Source organism: Exophiala oligosperma (genome assembly GCF_000835515.1).
Source record: "Exophiala oligosperma strain CBS 72588 unplaced genomic scaffold supercont1.8, whole genome shotgun sequence".
In the NCBI taxonomy this organism is placed as follows: domain Eukaryota; kingdom Fungi; phylum Ascomycota; class Eurotiomycetes; order Chaetothyriales; family Herpotrichiellaceae; genus Exophiala; species Exophiala oligosperma.
This window is the reverse complement of record NW_015622825.1, coordinates 1,404,934-1,418,951: the sequence shown is the minus strand read 5'-3', so window position 1 is coordinate 1,418,951 and position 14,018 is coordinate 1,404,934. Positions and strand designations below refer to the sequence as shown.

Genomic DNA, 14,018 nt, shown 5'->3' with positions numbered 1-14,018 from the left:
CCACCAAAACAGCTCTACCTAGCCCGCGCCTCGATCATGAGGAGAAACTCGTGTCCTTCAAGCAGCTCTCCCAGAGGCCAATGTAGATTCTTTCGAACCAAATCCAATGCCCGGAGTGGTTCTGCATGGTCAACAAAGAAATTGGTGAATACTGAAGACACAGCGCCAGTGGAGTCGCGTTCATCGAACAGACTGCCCCGAAGTCTGGCTGTTTGGATGTAGTCGACTGGCGACAGCTTCATGACATTGGATGCGTGGTCGCGAATGAATTCGGAGGAGAGCGAATTGATGCCACCTAAGAGACAGTGAGTTACCATCGACATTATAGTGTCGTTGTAAGAGGTCCGAGGAGCCGTGTGAGTGTGTGCATCACTACTTACTTCTAAAGGCTTTCGCAGCTGCGAGACATGCAAGAGGGTGTGAGCTCATGATACCGTAGATATTATCATCAGGTTGCCTCAGAAAGTTGACCAGGCTGACCGCGAGGCTTCGTCCTCGAAATTTGGTGTGCACAACGAGCTGAGTGACCCAGCATACGACTTTCTCTTGTACCTTCCAGCGACAGGCGAATACATTTCCTGCGACTTCACCGTCGACCGTGGCCTTTACGTAGAGGCAATCGACGCCGTCGGGAAGGCACTGGGCTCGAAGCCGCTGGGGGCTCATCTTGACCCTGCTGCCTGTCGACATAGTCAGTAACAGTCACATCAGCATCAACGAAGTACACAGCGTGACCCGTTCGCTCACCTGGTTTGGGCAATGCCTGAAGCTTCGTCGGATCGCTCCCCCAGACTCCGTAGTGTTCATTGAAGAGGACCGCAGCTTGCTTCAGCATGGGTTCGGTAACCTCACTGCGGTCGAACCTCTCGAGTTTATAAATCATGATAAAAAAAAGGTAAGGTCTTTTTGTACGAGTGCTGGATATGGGGACAGACTCTGAAAGTTGTGATGCTAAAGACACAGATTCTGAGAAGACTGATTCCAAAGTGAAGTTGTTGAGGGAAAAAGTTGAAGGGCGGAAGTAGGAAAGGCGATCAAGACTAAATGCTTGTAAACCTACTCAAGTAGGCAGAGCAGGCAGAGCAAGAGTAACCATTCTCAAAGCATCAAAGAAAACTTTACTACGGGAGGAAAGATTGGTACGAGGCAAACCCTACCTAGGTACCTAGCAAGTGAGTTCGCGTCAACAAAATAGAACCCACGGTGAGATTGTGATCAAAACCTCCCACACAAATCTACCAGGCTGCTTCCATTTTAAAAAAGAAACAGAATAAAATTGACATTGTCATGAATTCGGGGTAAAATGTCGATGTCCTTTGTGAGAGCAAGAAAACCTCACATTATTGTGAACAAGGCTTTGTGAGGACAGCCTCGTCGGCTGAACCAATGAACAGATGAGAATTCTGCAAAGTACTTCGCTATACTTAAATGGGCGAAGCTTCATGTTGCCTGATCCCCTTCTTTTTTACTGGTTCCTACTCCGTACAGAGCACAGTATCACTTACTGTTTGCCCAGCATCCAGTAGTTCAGTAATCACCGCTCCGCGGTCAGAGTACTCCTTCTCCATGACTACCTAGAGTATCCTTCTGCTGCAGTTGTCACTGGCATAAGCCTGCTTTGCACATTTGGCTAAACAATCAGACATCCTTCTCTTCAACACATGTGATGCTCAATCGACCATTCTCACTGAGTTACTACTTGGCCCATATCATTGAGCGAACGAAAGGTATCACCTTCCATTGATCTCCCGAACCCTCTGGCTATGGACTTCCACAGGCAAGTCAACAGTGCCACACGTTATTGATCAGACTACCACAAGATCCTTGAGAACGTGCCAGAATCAACCAAGCTATACGTTCCCAACCATTCTCGTGACGGACAGACACATTGATAACACGGCCAGCCACACGGAGAACGGAGGAAACTGGCCGATATTCTTTCGCCATGTCCGCCCATTCCATTGTCCGATGCACTCCATGCTTCCGACTACATTTTAACAATCACTGCCAATGAGAACTGCATGCTCATAGCTGAACCAAACTCTAGAAGCACATAGTACCGGCCCATGGAATCTTTCTTTGAGACACAAGACTCCGCTTCTATCTGTCCGCTAGTTACGCAGACCATCATTCACCTGCCTCCTCTCGTCCCACAAACAAGACAGGTCCGTGGTACTTTAACGATCCTGAGCAACAGCGGCATGCCAGCTATGAAGTCGGTCCCAGTTGTGTGGTTGACTCGGAAATTGTCTTTCTACTGACAACACATCTTCCCCTCAGTTGAGCCAGGAACCGTATGACGGTGCCGTCATGGTTTGCGTGACAGGCAGACCATTCGTGCGAAGAAGTACAACGAGAGACCACCTTGTGCCACAGTGACTCGGGTACGCGCTGATAGAAGCACCACAACAAGTAGGTCTCGGGATCTCACACATCGATGCTGACGTACATTTGCCAGATGGCTGGTATGTCTTCCACCCAGAGTTACACTGCACTTGAGTATTGAGACCCTCCACCACGTGTACACATCGTTGCGTGGAACAACCTGCGGAAGGTTGGGAGTGTACACGCTCACAGATGTCATGCTCGCAGATTGGCACGTAGCCAGAGTCCAGAATCCGGTCTGTTGTCTCTGACAACATGATCTGAGTGATGTTGTCAAACCTGTACAATGGCTGTCTCTGGTGAAGAACTATTTTCAGCAACCTCAAACGTGGTCATCCGCAGATCCATATCTTTGGCCCCGAAATTCTACACGCAACCTGAAAATGCTGCTGTTGGCCGGTGTTACCTAGTTGTAGTCTCCTCAGCCTGGACTGGGTTGCGAAGAGTCCGGGGATTCTTCCAAGTCCAAGTACGGCGTGCTTCTCCAGGTATTGATTTATGTACGGCATTCATCTCCTCCGACCTGCAGTATGCCCTGACATTGCAGATATGCATTATGACTACTACCCTATTCTTGTGTCTTTGAGCTCATTGGCCTCAAAAATGGGAAGGCTGGTCACCTTGCCTGCTCTCAATTCACGGACACACAAAGGTCGCAGCTGCAGTACTACAGGACTATGCTATCCAATGATATGCCCCAGTATCTGGAGAGCGTTGAGGATGGCCCTCAACAGTGTACCTCTATCCAAGAGTTGAATCACCTTACATTGGTCTATTCTTCACCGCATATGCAGCTGGTGATCCCAGCCTCGGATTGTCCCTGGCAACTGTTACCCAGATATCGACCGATCCAGGAACCATCAAATGTTCCTGCTCACGGTGGTGCAAAGATGAGCATGTATAAGAAAGAGTAAGTTTCTCGTTCCAGGAGTTTATCAGTTCATCTCTCGACAGGAATCCATCCGTCTTCCATTCGTTTCAAAAAGAAAAAAGTGTTGTAGGGCTTGAAGGTCATACCTCCTCTACGATGTTGAGCAAATTGGTTCACTCGGCATTGCTTGCCAGTTCTACTCTAAGGTGAGTTTCGCCCAAACTGTTCCGCGCTGCTAGTATTGATCTTCATCAGCCTCTTTGCCTTTGCCAATCCAGTTCTTCCTCGTCAAGACTCCTCGGTCTGGAGTGATTGGACAACGTCCGGAGGCAGCTCTACAACTGATGTCGGCGGCGTGACTGGAGGATGCACCGGTTCTACGGTGACCAGTATCAGCGTGATCACAACAACTCTGCCAGGAGGTGGAGGTAGTTCTTGTCCCGTCGTGTCTGCACCTTCGACCCTTACCAAAACTATCACCCTTCCTGCCTTAAGCTGCACTCCTGTCAGTCCTGGATCGACAGGATCATCTTGTGTTCCAGGTACTGTAACGACTACAGTTGCTGGAAGTGGCCCAGCTGCGAACACAGTAACGAGGACTGTTACAACTCCTGGTGCTGGATTTACGACCACCGTTATTTCCAGTGTAGGTGGTGGAATTTCTACAGTCACGGAAACTCGCACTCTCAATGCACCCACTGCAACGTAAGTATCGGCTTTTCCAGCACATTCCATCTTTCGAGTACGAACCTCATGTTCTTTCCTGCCCTATAATTGGGATTTTTTTGCTGACCACTTGCAGAACAACCGTGATTTCCACTGTCAATGGAGGTGGCTCTACAGTAACAGCCACGGTCACGCGTACGTTTACCGTACAATCACCCGGCGGTACCACGACTGTTGTTTCCACGGTCCTCCAAACAATCCCGGGTTCTACAGTCACGATAACCTCGATACAAGTTGGCCCAGTCCAGACCGTCACAACTACTGTGGTACAGCCAGGCACACCGACTACTGTGCGATTGCCTCCAGTGACAGTGACTCTTCCAGGTACCACCGTAACGCAACAAGGACCAGGCTCAACCGTTACCTCCACGGTGGTTCAGCCAGGGACGCCAACCACTGTGACAGTTCCTGGTACTACTGTGACTCAACAATTACCCGCCTCGACAGTAACAGTCCCAGGCCAAGGCACGACCTCAACCGTCACTCTACCAGCCGGCACGACGACAGTCGTTCAAACCACAACCGTCGTCAGTACCGCGCAAGGCCCTGGATCTACCGTCACGCTACCAGGGGGCACTCAAACCATCATACGCACAACCACTGCTGTTGGACCTGTGCAGACGGTGACTTCGGTTGTGACATCCCCCGGAAATGCCAACACGGTCACTGTTCCCGTGACCGTCCCCGTGACAGTTCCTGCAGGAACCGTTACAGCGACAAGCACCGTCACAGTTTCCGGAGGCACCAGCGTCGTCACTTCAGTTGTTACGGTACCAGGAGGAACGAACACCGTTACTGTTCCTGTCACCGTGCCCGCGGGAACTGTTACCTCGATACGTACCGTCACGGTTGGAGGAGCTACCAGCGTCGTTACCTCGGTTGTGACAGCACCAGGCGGAACGAACACTGTCACCGTACCTGTTACCGTGCCGGCCGGAACAGTCACCGTCCCTGTGACGATCCCCGCCGGTACCGTCACCGCGATACGTACCATCACGGTCACAGGAGGCACCAGCGTGGTCACTTCGGTCGTGACAGTACCAGGCTCCGCCACGAACACCGTCACCGTGCCTGTTACCGTTCCGGCAGGGACCGTCACCTCTGTACGCACCGTCACGACCTGTGGAGGAGGCGGCACCGGCGTCGTCACGGTCACCGTTCCCGTCACGGTCCCGGCAGGAACGGTCACACGCACCGTCGCGACTGGTGGCGGAGGAGGCACGAGTGTGGTCACCTCGGTCATTACGGAGACTGCTCCATGTGGATCGACCGTCTGGGATGATTGGACCACCGCCGCCGCCCCTGCTACTGCCACGGCAGGAGGATGGCGACGATCTGGATTCAGACGCTGACGTTGAGAGCTCGCTCGTTACATCGGTCGAAGATGATTGACGATGATGGTTCGTTGTCCGGCATGCGAGCACGACAGGGGGAAATAATTCGCGTTTGTTAACAACAAATCGAAAACTTACCCCGAGTACATTGTTGCGACGCTCGGAAAGCAAGAAAGAGTGAAAAGCTGAACAAGTCCAACTGTGAACATTCCTTTACATATATGCCTTTCCTTTTGCTTTTTTGGAGAAGAGAAAAAAAAGGGAGGATTTATGAATAATGATATACTCGGTATACGAGCAACACATGGAATCTGAAAACGTAATGAAACAGAAAGAAATTGATTCGCCGTGAGAAACCGATTGTCTACCTGTAGAAATCCTTGGGTTTTGTTCCATCTTGAATGATAAGTGCTTGTGGGAGAAGAAGCAATTATGAGGATAGGAGTGTAGATCGACAAATAAAGTCGCACCGGTCAGAATATTGTCTTGTTGGGATCTCATCCGAGCTAACCTCTCCAGAACTCCTCAAAATGTCAATATAAAACGGCACCAAAATATCGATCATTGTTCCTCGTATCGCACGTCGAAACAAATGAACATGCTTCATGCAAAGTCTATAGCCTATCACTCCAAGCCAAACAAGTAACTTACTGTACTGTTGAAAGACAACTTAAGATGTATATATCCCAATCTCGACCAGTTCTCAAGGTTTAAAGATACAGCCATGTATACACTACTCTGGTGAAGAATGCCAAAAGATAGAAAGCAGAATAAAGGTGTTGATATCAATGGGTTGATAATAATGGAACGTATGTATAGGAGCCCAACCTCCCCTCCTTCACCTGTTGCACCGATACAAGCCACAATCTCAGATAGATAGACAGCCTTGACACTGTTTTGGGGCGAGTTACTTGAACTCAACCCCCTTTCCTTCTTAGACTCGTAGCAATACCACCCTCTCCCAGGAGGAGAAAAAGGGAACACCCCTTTTTGCAAGGACCACTACTCCGTAGATACTTGGGACCCATCTCCACAATTCCTCGTCACCAAAAGAACGTGCATTACCTTCACTCGGGAGAAAGGGTACCGACTTTTGGGGGTGCGGTGGTCTCGGCGTCGTTTTCGAGATGTCTGACCAAATTGCCATCAAGTGCGCGACGATCCGAGGCGACGCTGGTTTCGAGATAGAGAACCGGATATTTGACAAACTCCAACAGAATCCTCCCTACTGTCCTCACATCGCCCACAGCTTTCTCCGCTTCCCAAACCTGAATTTCATGCAGCTGCTCCCGGGAGGGGATCTCGAGAGGCGACTTCGAAGCCGACAGACGATAGATCCGGCCACCGGACCGAGAACCAATCTCTCGGACTCGCGCACGGTGATCTTCGACCCTCGAATCTCCTTCTCGACGCCCAGGACCACCTCAAGCTGGCCGACTCTGGCAACACGCAGGCCGTTGGGACGGACGTCGAGGTGGGTACCGCACCGTACGCCAGAGTGTTTGGGGATGACGCTCCTGCACACAGCCTCCGATGCTCTTTTGGTCTTCTGGGTCCACGCACCGAGAAATTCGCAATGGTCAGGGGGTATGAACCGTACGATGACCAATGGTACGGGGAGGATCACGGCCCTGAGACGGTCGAAAAGATGCGGGACAGGCGTTGAACCCTGATTTCATCAAAACCAGAAGAGAGGAATGCAGAGCAGCATACGACGACTTTTTATTAGTCCCCGCGCCGCCCCTGACGCCCCCACCACACCACGGTTCGGGCATAATACTTGTAGACGAGAGCAGCGCGGTTTTGGACCGAAGGGCAGAATTTCTTCCAAGTCGAGTCATCGGCCGAACTCGCTTTTGACCCAGGAGACCAAACTCCCTGGGAACATCATTGGCCTTGCCAATTTGGACCCACGTCGCGTCGGGAGACAGCCAGGGTAAGATGATTTCCTCCCCTTGTGGCGGTTGGGAGGGGATGGCTTCGTGCCAGGGTCAGGGTTCAATGAGCTGGAAGACTGAAGAATGAAGACTGAAGACTGAGAAGGGGAGTTTGAACAGGCATTCACGGCATGGTACGTTGATCACTTGGGACCGCTCGGGTGGGAGAAAGAGAAAGGACTTGACGATGAAGGGGTTGAACTTTCTTGGTGTCATGCTGACGGAAAGACTCGCGTTGTCGATCATCGTCCTGGATCCGACAACAACACGAGACACCTGGGTTCGGACTATGTGGCACTCATTCCGTCTTTGAAGTTATCTTCTCTTCCCGCAACTCGTCCTCGATGGCATTCTGATCAATGGTCACACTCCCGGCCCTGACATTCTCCACATCAGGTACAGCCGAGTGTTTCTCACCATCGAAGATGGCATCGATCTCCTCGAGAGTTTTACCTTTTGTTTCGACCCAGTAATACCACTGTCGATCCCCGAAAGTCAGTCATTTACAACATTTTGGCTTCGACGAGGGATTCTTCTTCAGAATAAACGGCTCGACATTTGTCGGTGACTTACAATGAGAAAGAATGTCACAATGTCCCAACCTCCATTGATCATGTACATTCTCCATCCGATATTGTTGATGCCGATCGGCATGACAAAGACGAGTGCCAGCCTACACAGTGAATATGTCAGTGAACGAGGGGCCGCAGACGGGTGTTGGTAGGACTGGAAAAGTTTCAACTCACGCAAGACCGTTCAAGGTCAACTGCGAAAAAGCAACACCATTCGCCCGGATCGAATAATTCATCACCTCGGGCGGGTACAGATACAGCAATGGTGTCCAGGCGATTGAGTAGAAGCCCTGGAAGAGGAACATGACGGCTACATCGCCGTAGATCAAGCTCTTCGAGGCGCCGTTAGGATCGTCGGCGTAGACTTTTGACAATCCCCCAATGATAAACAGACATGCGATCAAAAGTCCCTGAGATAGCAGCGCGGTTGGCTTCCGACCCCAGTTTGCTGCTAGATGTGTCCCTAAAAGTGCACAAAACAGGCACCACACGTTCAGGACCACGTTCTATGAATGCCGAAGTCAGCAAAGTTCAAGGGCGAATCTCGACAAGGGTATGTACCGCTTTGAGTTGCTGTATCGAGCTCGTGATTCCCGCAGTGTCCTGTAAAACCGGTCAGCTTGATGGTAACCGCAACCACCACGTACTACGGCAACTCACCAGCTCATCTCCCAGATAGTACGACGCAATGATATTTCCGGCTATGCAGGAAAAGGGCCCAGCAGACGAGCCGATCAGAAGACGTTTCCTTGCCGTAGGAGTTTTGACAATCTCCTTGGGACTCATGGTTCGACCTTCCTTCTTCTCCCATTCCAACGTGTCGACGATTTCCTTGTACACAATCAGCGAGATTGGGTGGTTCAAATCGCCATTTGCGTTCGTTTGGGCGACGACCGTACGTGCCGAGTCATAAAAGCCTTCGTGGACGAGCCATCGTGGTGATTCGGGACTGGAGGAGAAGAGGGTTTGGTATGTCAGCACGACAACAATTACAATCCACATCGGCGTGTGAGGGGGTCACTGGCGGGGCAAGAGCTCGCGGAGGCAGGTCCAAGACATACATGAATGGTATCACGAGGATACAGAGCAGTGAAAAGATTCCCTGAAAGAGAGAAGGTGCGCGCCACGCCCATGTCGATTGCCACTCCCCTGTGCCGAGGGTGATTCCGGCCGCAATCAGGGCGCCGACACTGCGGGTAGCTCGTGGTCAGTCAAAAACAGAAAGATACAAGGACGGATTACTTGTCGAGAGTGGTCAGCTCACTAATAAAAGTCGTTCAGGAGACCGACGCCCCAAGCTCGCCATCGACTTGGGAAAGTTTCTGCGAGATACACTCCCGACGCGATGCCGGAGACGGCAGCACCGAACCCGAGAAAGATTCTCGCAATTACAAACATTGCAATATTTTGCGCGGCCGTTTGGAGGATGACACCGCCGAGAGTGACGACGGAGCCCCAGAAGATGGTCAGGCGTCGGCCGATCCTGTCCGTGAGGACGCCAGTGACCAGTGGACCGAGGAAGCCTCCGATGAAGACTGACGCCGTGTTGAGCCCGGTGGTCGCAGGGTTCAAATGGAAATAATCGGTGTAGGAAGGCAGGATGTTGAGTCCGTTGAGCATGGATCCATCATATCCTCCGGTCTAGACTCGATGTGATATTAGCAGGAGCACACCAAGGGTCGGGGGCATGTGTGAACCGTAGATTGGGACATTGAGCAGAGCATGAGTAGGACAGCGAGTGTCGTAGTCGATTCTGGCACCCATGCGGGCATCCATGTATGCGTAGGCGATCTTTGCAACATCTTTGACGGGCATATGTGGTTGGAAAAGAGGAAAAGAATCGTCGAATCGTTTAAGCTACAGACGAAGCATGTTCAAACGTTTTGCTGAAAGGGCGAGAAAAGCTTAGGAAGCCTATATGTACGCAGTAGTCCCCCACACAAATGTGAGAACCTTCGATAAGCCAGTATCACCGAAGGGAGGCAGACGATGGGAGATGCGCGCGTGGCTCATCTTGCATCAAAGGATTGTAGAAACAGCGAATGGAACGGGAATTCTCCCGTCTCCGCAGATAAGATCAACAAAACCCCCTCAAAGTGCGAGACGTAGAGTAATAAAATGATACGCCATACGCGCGCGAGGTTCGCAAGGTAGTATTTTGATCAGGTGAAATGGTGCAGATCCTCATCGATAAGAGCCGTTCCTTTCGCCGAGGTAGGATTTCCGTCCTGCAATGGGACTAGATCAGGCTTACCGAGATAGGCTGGAGGTTTGAGACTGGGCAGAAGTCTGTCGGCAAGCAAGATGTAAAGGGAATAGGAATGAGTTTGGAGCATTCAGAAAATGAGACCCAGTTTGAGACAGATATAAAGCGGTGATGTAGTTGTATATGGACAGAGACCGTGCTCGTATCCTATCTCCAGTACAGTAAAAACTCCCGACGGCCCGCCACGAAGCTTGATCACAATTGGCATCTCTTAGCATCTGTGTGCTGACATAATACTGTCCCGGAGGACATAATGAACAGTGCCCTTGTCGTTTATGTTTGTTCGGCCCAGAGACGCAACCTCATATTTTAACGAGTAAATCGGCTCCCTTGGTCGTTACATGTCTCTTTCCGAGCCCACGAGACTCAGGTCGGCAGTCTGGGGCGGCGTATTCCCAACTCGAGAGGTGAGTCTGTAGCATCCCCTTCGAGCGAACGAGCCGCAACTTTCGTCCAGACGCACCTTGGGCAAGTTGTGATCCTGTAGCAGTCAAGCGCATCTAGATAACTTGATGCCGGTATGGCGGCTGATGCGCCATTTCCGTGTGTGAGTTCGGGAATCGCTGACTTGAGGACGGATGCAAGTGAGGCAGAGAAATGTGGCTGGCATTTCTCCTGTTCTCGACTCCTCGAAGAATGCCAACCTATTTCGGAAATGCGTAGAGTCCCGTTGTATTGGCATTCTCCCAGGGCCCGTCGAATGGTGGTTTCTGAACTTTGTCGCTCATTCGCCAACGGGTTCTGGTCTTCCGCTGAAAAGCAGCTTATACTTGACTATCTCCAAGACTTCCAGGTCTTCATTTGTAGAGGTAGCTGTAGGCGTGCCATTGACTTCATCCTCTGGGTTGACTTTCTGGATGACTGCTAGAGGTTTTGCCAACTTCTTGATCTCACCAGTCAATCGTTGATGCTTGCCGACATACAAATACACCTTTTTCATCCATTTTCCTTCAAGAGGCTCTTTTGTGTTGTACAGTGGGAACTCCAGCCGACCCACGTCTATAGTCTGTACCTCAGTGACTGTCTCATCTGCATGAGGGAATGGTCCATGAATCGTGCCTTGCATTTCGAGTATTGCCAGTCCAGAAGGCGTCTGAAGAAGGGTTGGAAGTGGATCAGTCGATGGCCCATTCACCTCAGGCAGTGGCCTTGTCCGTAGCTGTACAGAAGGCATGATTGAGGCTGTAACAAAGAACTGAAGACAATAGAGATCGAATTGTAGGATCAAGTGAGACGCGTCGCGATGTAAGTTGCATCTCGGCACGAATAACCGACCGTAGCAGTGATGACGATGCCGAATTCGGTCGCCGAAGTTCAACCGATGCCTCTGTTTTGCCGGTTTCATGGTCTCATTCCTTTACCAAACATTCAACACCTTCAATTTGTCAATCAACAACAACATTCACCCTCACTATGCTGTCTCCGATCGCGCGGACTAATATCACAAGTAAATTGATCATCATGGTGAAGTATATTGACGGTGAGCCCCTTTCAGGGCGACGTGCTCAGTCTGGTGAAGTTCTCTGCCGCCCAACACCCTTTGTTGATGGATGCCAGTGCATTCGCAAGGCGCGGCCTCAGAGTGCACATTTGGCTTTTCAAGTTCCCGGCTTCCATTGCCAGCCGTCCCGATGTTGTCCCGGGAGCTGTGAATGTTCTGCCCTGCCGATCTCGCCGTCGATTCCCCCCCATCAAACGGAAGAATCAGATTCTCCTCAACGATCCAGCCGCGCGGTACCTGATGTGTTGAGGGAAGGGCGCCGTCTATCGGAATGATCTTAACAAGAGACATTATCGTTGATGCCTGCAGAAGTGAAGAGAGATTCATTCGGCCTATTCATCGCCGTGACAATAGGTTCACCCGCCAACGCCCTTTCTGGGGCGTTGATATATTGCCCAAGGCAGCCAGGGTATGAAAACAAAAACACAATATTCAATCGCATTCAAACACTTCAGAAAAACCGATCTGGATCTGTCTTTGATGAAATATCTCACGAGCATTATGATTTGATCTTGACAATCACAAGAAGCATCGTTCCTCGCAGTTGAGCAGCATCCCGACATTCCCTCAGGTGTAACACGAAGTTTCTTACAACTACCTGCAACTACTTCATACTCCAAGGTTCAATACGGGGGGGTTGAATAACCGTCCTTTTGTCCTCTCACTTCTTGATAGTGTTGTCAAGGCACATCCTCTAGGACAAAAAGGACATACACACACAGTCAAGTGTCTAGTGTCTCGAACGGTAGATATTTCCTTCGCCTCCTCATTATTTCCTACCTTCAAGACTCTCCCCATATCTCCTCCGCTGAAGCTTCGACCAAGACTCAAATTAGAGTTGGAAGCCATCGCCGCTCACAATGCCAGGTCTACTCATCATGGAGCCCAGCTGCAGTCGAATGACCACCAAGCCATCCCAGCAGAGTACTGATGCCCAAATACACATGGACAATGGTAATCAACAAGCCCACGCAGACTCTCAAATGCAACTTATGGTTATGCCATCCCATACCGCTTCGAAGACATGGAAGAGCCATCACATCCTTGAAAAGGAAGAATATGAGCGTGTTCGTCAACGTGTCCGTCATATTGCACCCGAGCACTTCAAGCAACAGGCAAGACCAAATGGTGACCCATCCACCATCTTTCCTCAGAATGGTAGCGAGTGGACGCAGCACAAAGCTGAGATCACAGCTCTTGCTGCAGAGGACCGGGAGAAGAACGCGAGAATCTTAAGAGATCAACTCTCGGCGTGGAAACACATACCCAAGGGTCAACGAAAGATTGTCTCGAAATTCGGTGAACAAGGGAAGATCTTCACAGATGGTATGAGTCCTGTGCTTGCGGTACCTACAATTTGGTCTGCCGAATATGCGGGCATCGTCGCCGACTGGCCACTACCAGCAGAATTGAAATGGAATGGTGACAATCGGGAAAGCAAGTTGGCACGAACCAAGGTCGGAAGATTCCTGCCACCGCCTCGCGCGCCATCTCAATCTACCGTCGCATGGCACGATCAATCGTTCCTAATTCCAGTGCCTCTTGACCAGACCGGTCCGGTGTACACTAGCGGCCCATCCCCCTCTGAAGTGTACGTCAACAACGTCAACATGGATGAGGATCCGGCGTTTGAGGAGAAAGGTCAGGTCTATCTTCATCTTGCCGACCTTGGGAATGACCTGGCACAAAAGAAGACCGCAGAGAATCAGCCTGGCTTGATGATCGTGAAAGAAGATGACTGCGAGCAACAGGCAATGAGTGACATCTTCAGCCAATGTGAAGGAGTGACACCAATGATGGAGTCAGTTGAGGTCGGCATACATCTGAAAGGTGACGGTTATACTGAGCCCTTGGATCTTGAGGAGTTTCCGCCACTGGGCACCAGTCGCTACGGAGCCAAGCCCAGAATGTGAACGAAACATGGGCACGACGATGCCTCATCGGTGTTTTTTCAAACTGCGAGAAGACAGCTACTATGCCCACTTGGATATCAGGAAGCATTAGCCGGATCTAGAAGCCTCCAAGGCCAGGCACGATGCAGTCACCAAATCAATCTGACAGGTATGTGCTTAACATGAGACTCCACGATCAATGGCGTCAACTAATTCTTGAACATACAGGGACTCAAATGTCTTACCTTGACAACATTCCAACCTCAAGTGCTTACCCTCACCCCAGACGCTGAGCTCAACAAATCAAGACCAGACTTTGGAACTAGGGCTCTGGACTGTGGGGTTTTGTGGTTTGTAAGGATAGAAGATTGAGTTGGATCCTGATCTGAGGCGGGAGAAGAAGAAGAGACTGGAGAAGAGCTGAAGAGGAAGTGCTGCATCCAATACTAGGTATGGTGCACTGAAATGTGTGAAGAAACTAAAGCGCACCAGCCCCGCGCGTCCATCCAGAGCTGATAGAGCTCTTGAAACCTT

The 14,018-nt window shown here is 50.7% G+C and overlaps 5 protein-coding genes across 5 annotated transcripts; 3 read left to right on the top strand and 2 right to left on the bottom strand.

Moving 5' to 3' along the window:
• Positions 1 to 14: 14 nt before the first annotated feature.
• On the bottom strand, positions 15 to 883 carry PV06_08448 (uncharacterized protein; the record flags this gene model as incomplete). Its single annotated transcript, XM_016409784.1, has 3 exons — positions 15 to 295; positions 381 to 680; positions 748 to 883. 3 exons carry the CDS (start codon positions 881 to 883, stop codon positions 15 to 17), a joined length of 717 nt encoding a protein of 238 aa, XP_016260092.1.
• Positions 884 to 3,412: 2,529 nt separating this feature from the next.
• On the top strand, positions 3,413 to 5,334 carry PV06_08447 (uncharacterized protein; the record flags this gene model as incomplete). The annotated part of the gene is made up of 3 exons (XM_016409783.1): positions 3,413 to 3,462; positions 3,512 to 3,961; positions 4,059 to 5,334. 3 exons carry the CDS (start codon positions 3,413 to 3,415, stop codon positions 5,332 to 5,334), a joined length of 1,776 nt encoding a protein of 591 aa, XP_016260091.1.
• A 1,109-nt stretch (positions 5,335 to 6,443) lies between these two features.
• PV06_08446 (uncharacterized protein) lies at positions 6,444 to 6,982 on the top strand (the record flags this gene model as incomplete). The annotated part of the gene is made up of 2 exons (XM_016409782.1): positions 6,444 to 6,546; positions 6,600 to 6,982. 2 exons carry the CDS (start codon positions 6,444 to 6,446, stop codon positions 6,980 to 6,982), a joined length of 486 nt encoding a protein of 161 aa, XP_016260090.1.
• A 3,260-nt stretch (positions 6,983 to 10,242) lies between these two features.
• PV06_08445 (uncharacterized protein) lies at positions 10,243 to 11,276 on the bottom strand. The gene has a single exon (XM_016409781.1). It carries the CDS (start codon positions 11,263 to 11,265, stop codon positions 10,816 to 10,818), a length of 450 nt encoding a protein of 149 aa, XP_016260089.1. The 5' UTR covers positions 11,266 to 11,276; the 3' UTR covers positions 10,243 to 10,815.
• A 281-nt stretch (positions 11,277 to 11,557) lies between these two features.
• On the top strand, positions 11,558 to 14,018 carry PV06_08444 (uncharacterized protein). The gene is made up of 2 exons (XM_016409780.1): positions 11,558 to 13,653; positions 13,713 to 14,018. The coding sequence occupies exon 1, from the start codon at positions 12,453 to 12,455 to the stop codon at positions 13,503 to 13,505; it is 1,053 nt and encodes a 350-aa protein (XP_016260088.1). The 5' UTR covers positions 11,558 to 12,452; the 3' UTR covers positions 13,506 to 13,653; positions 13,713 to 14,018.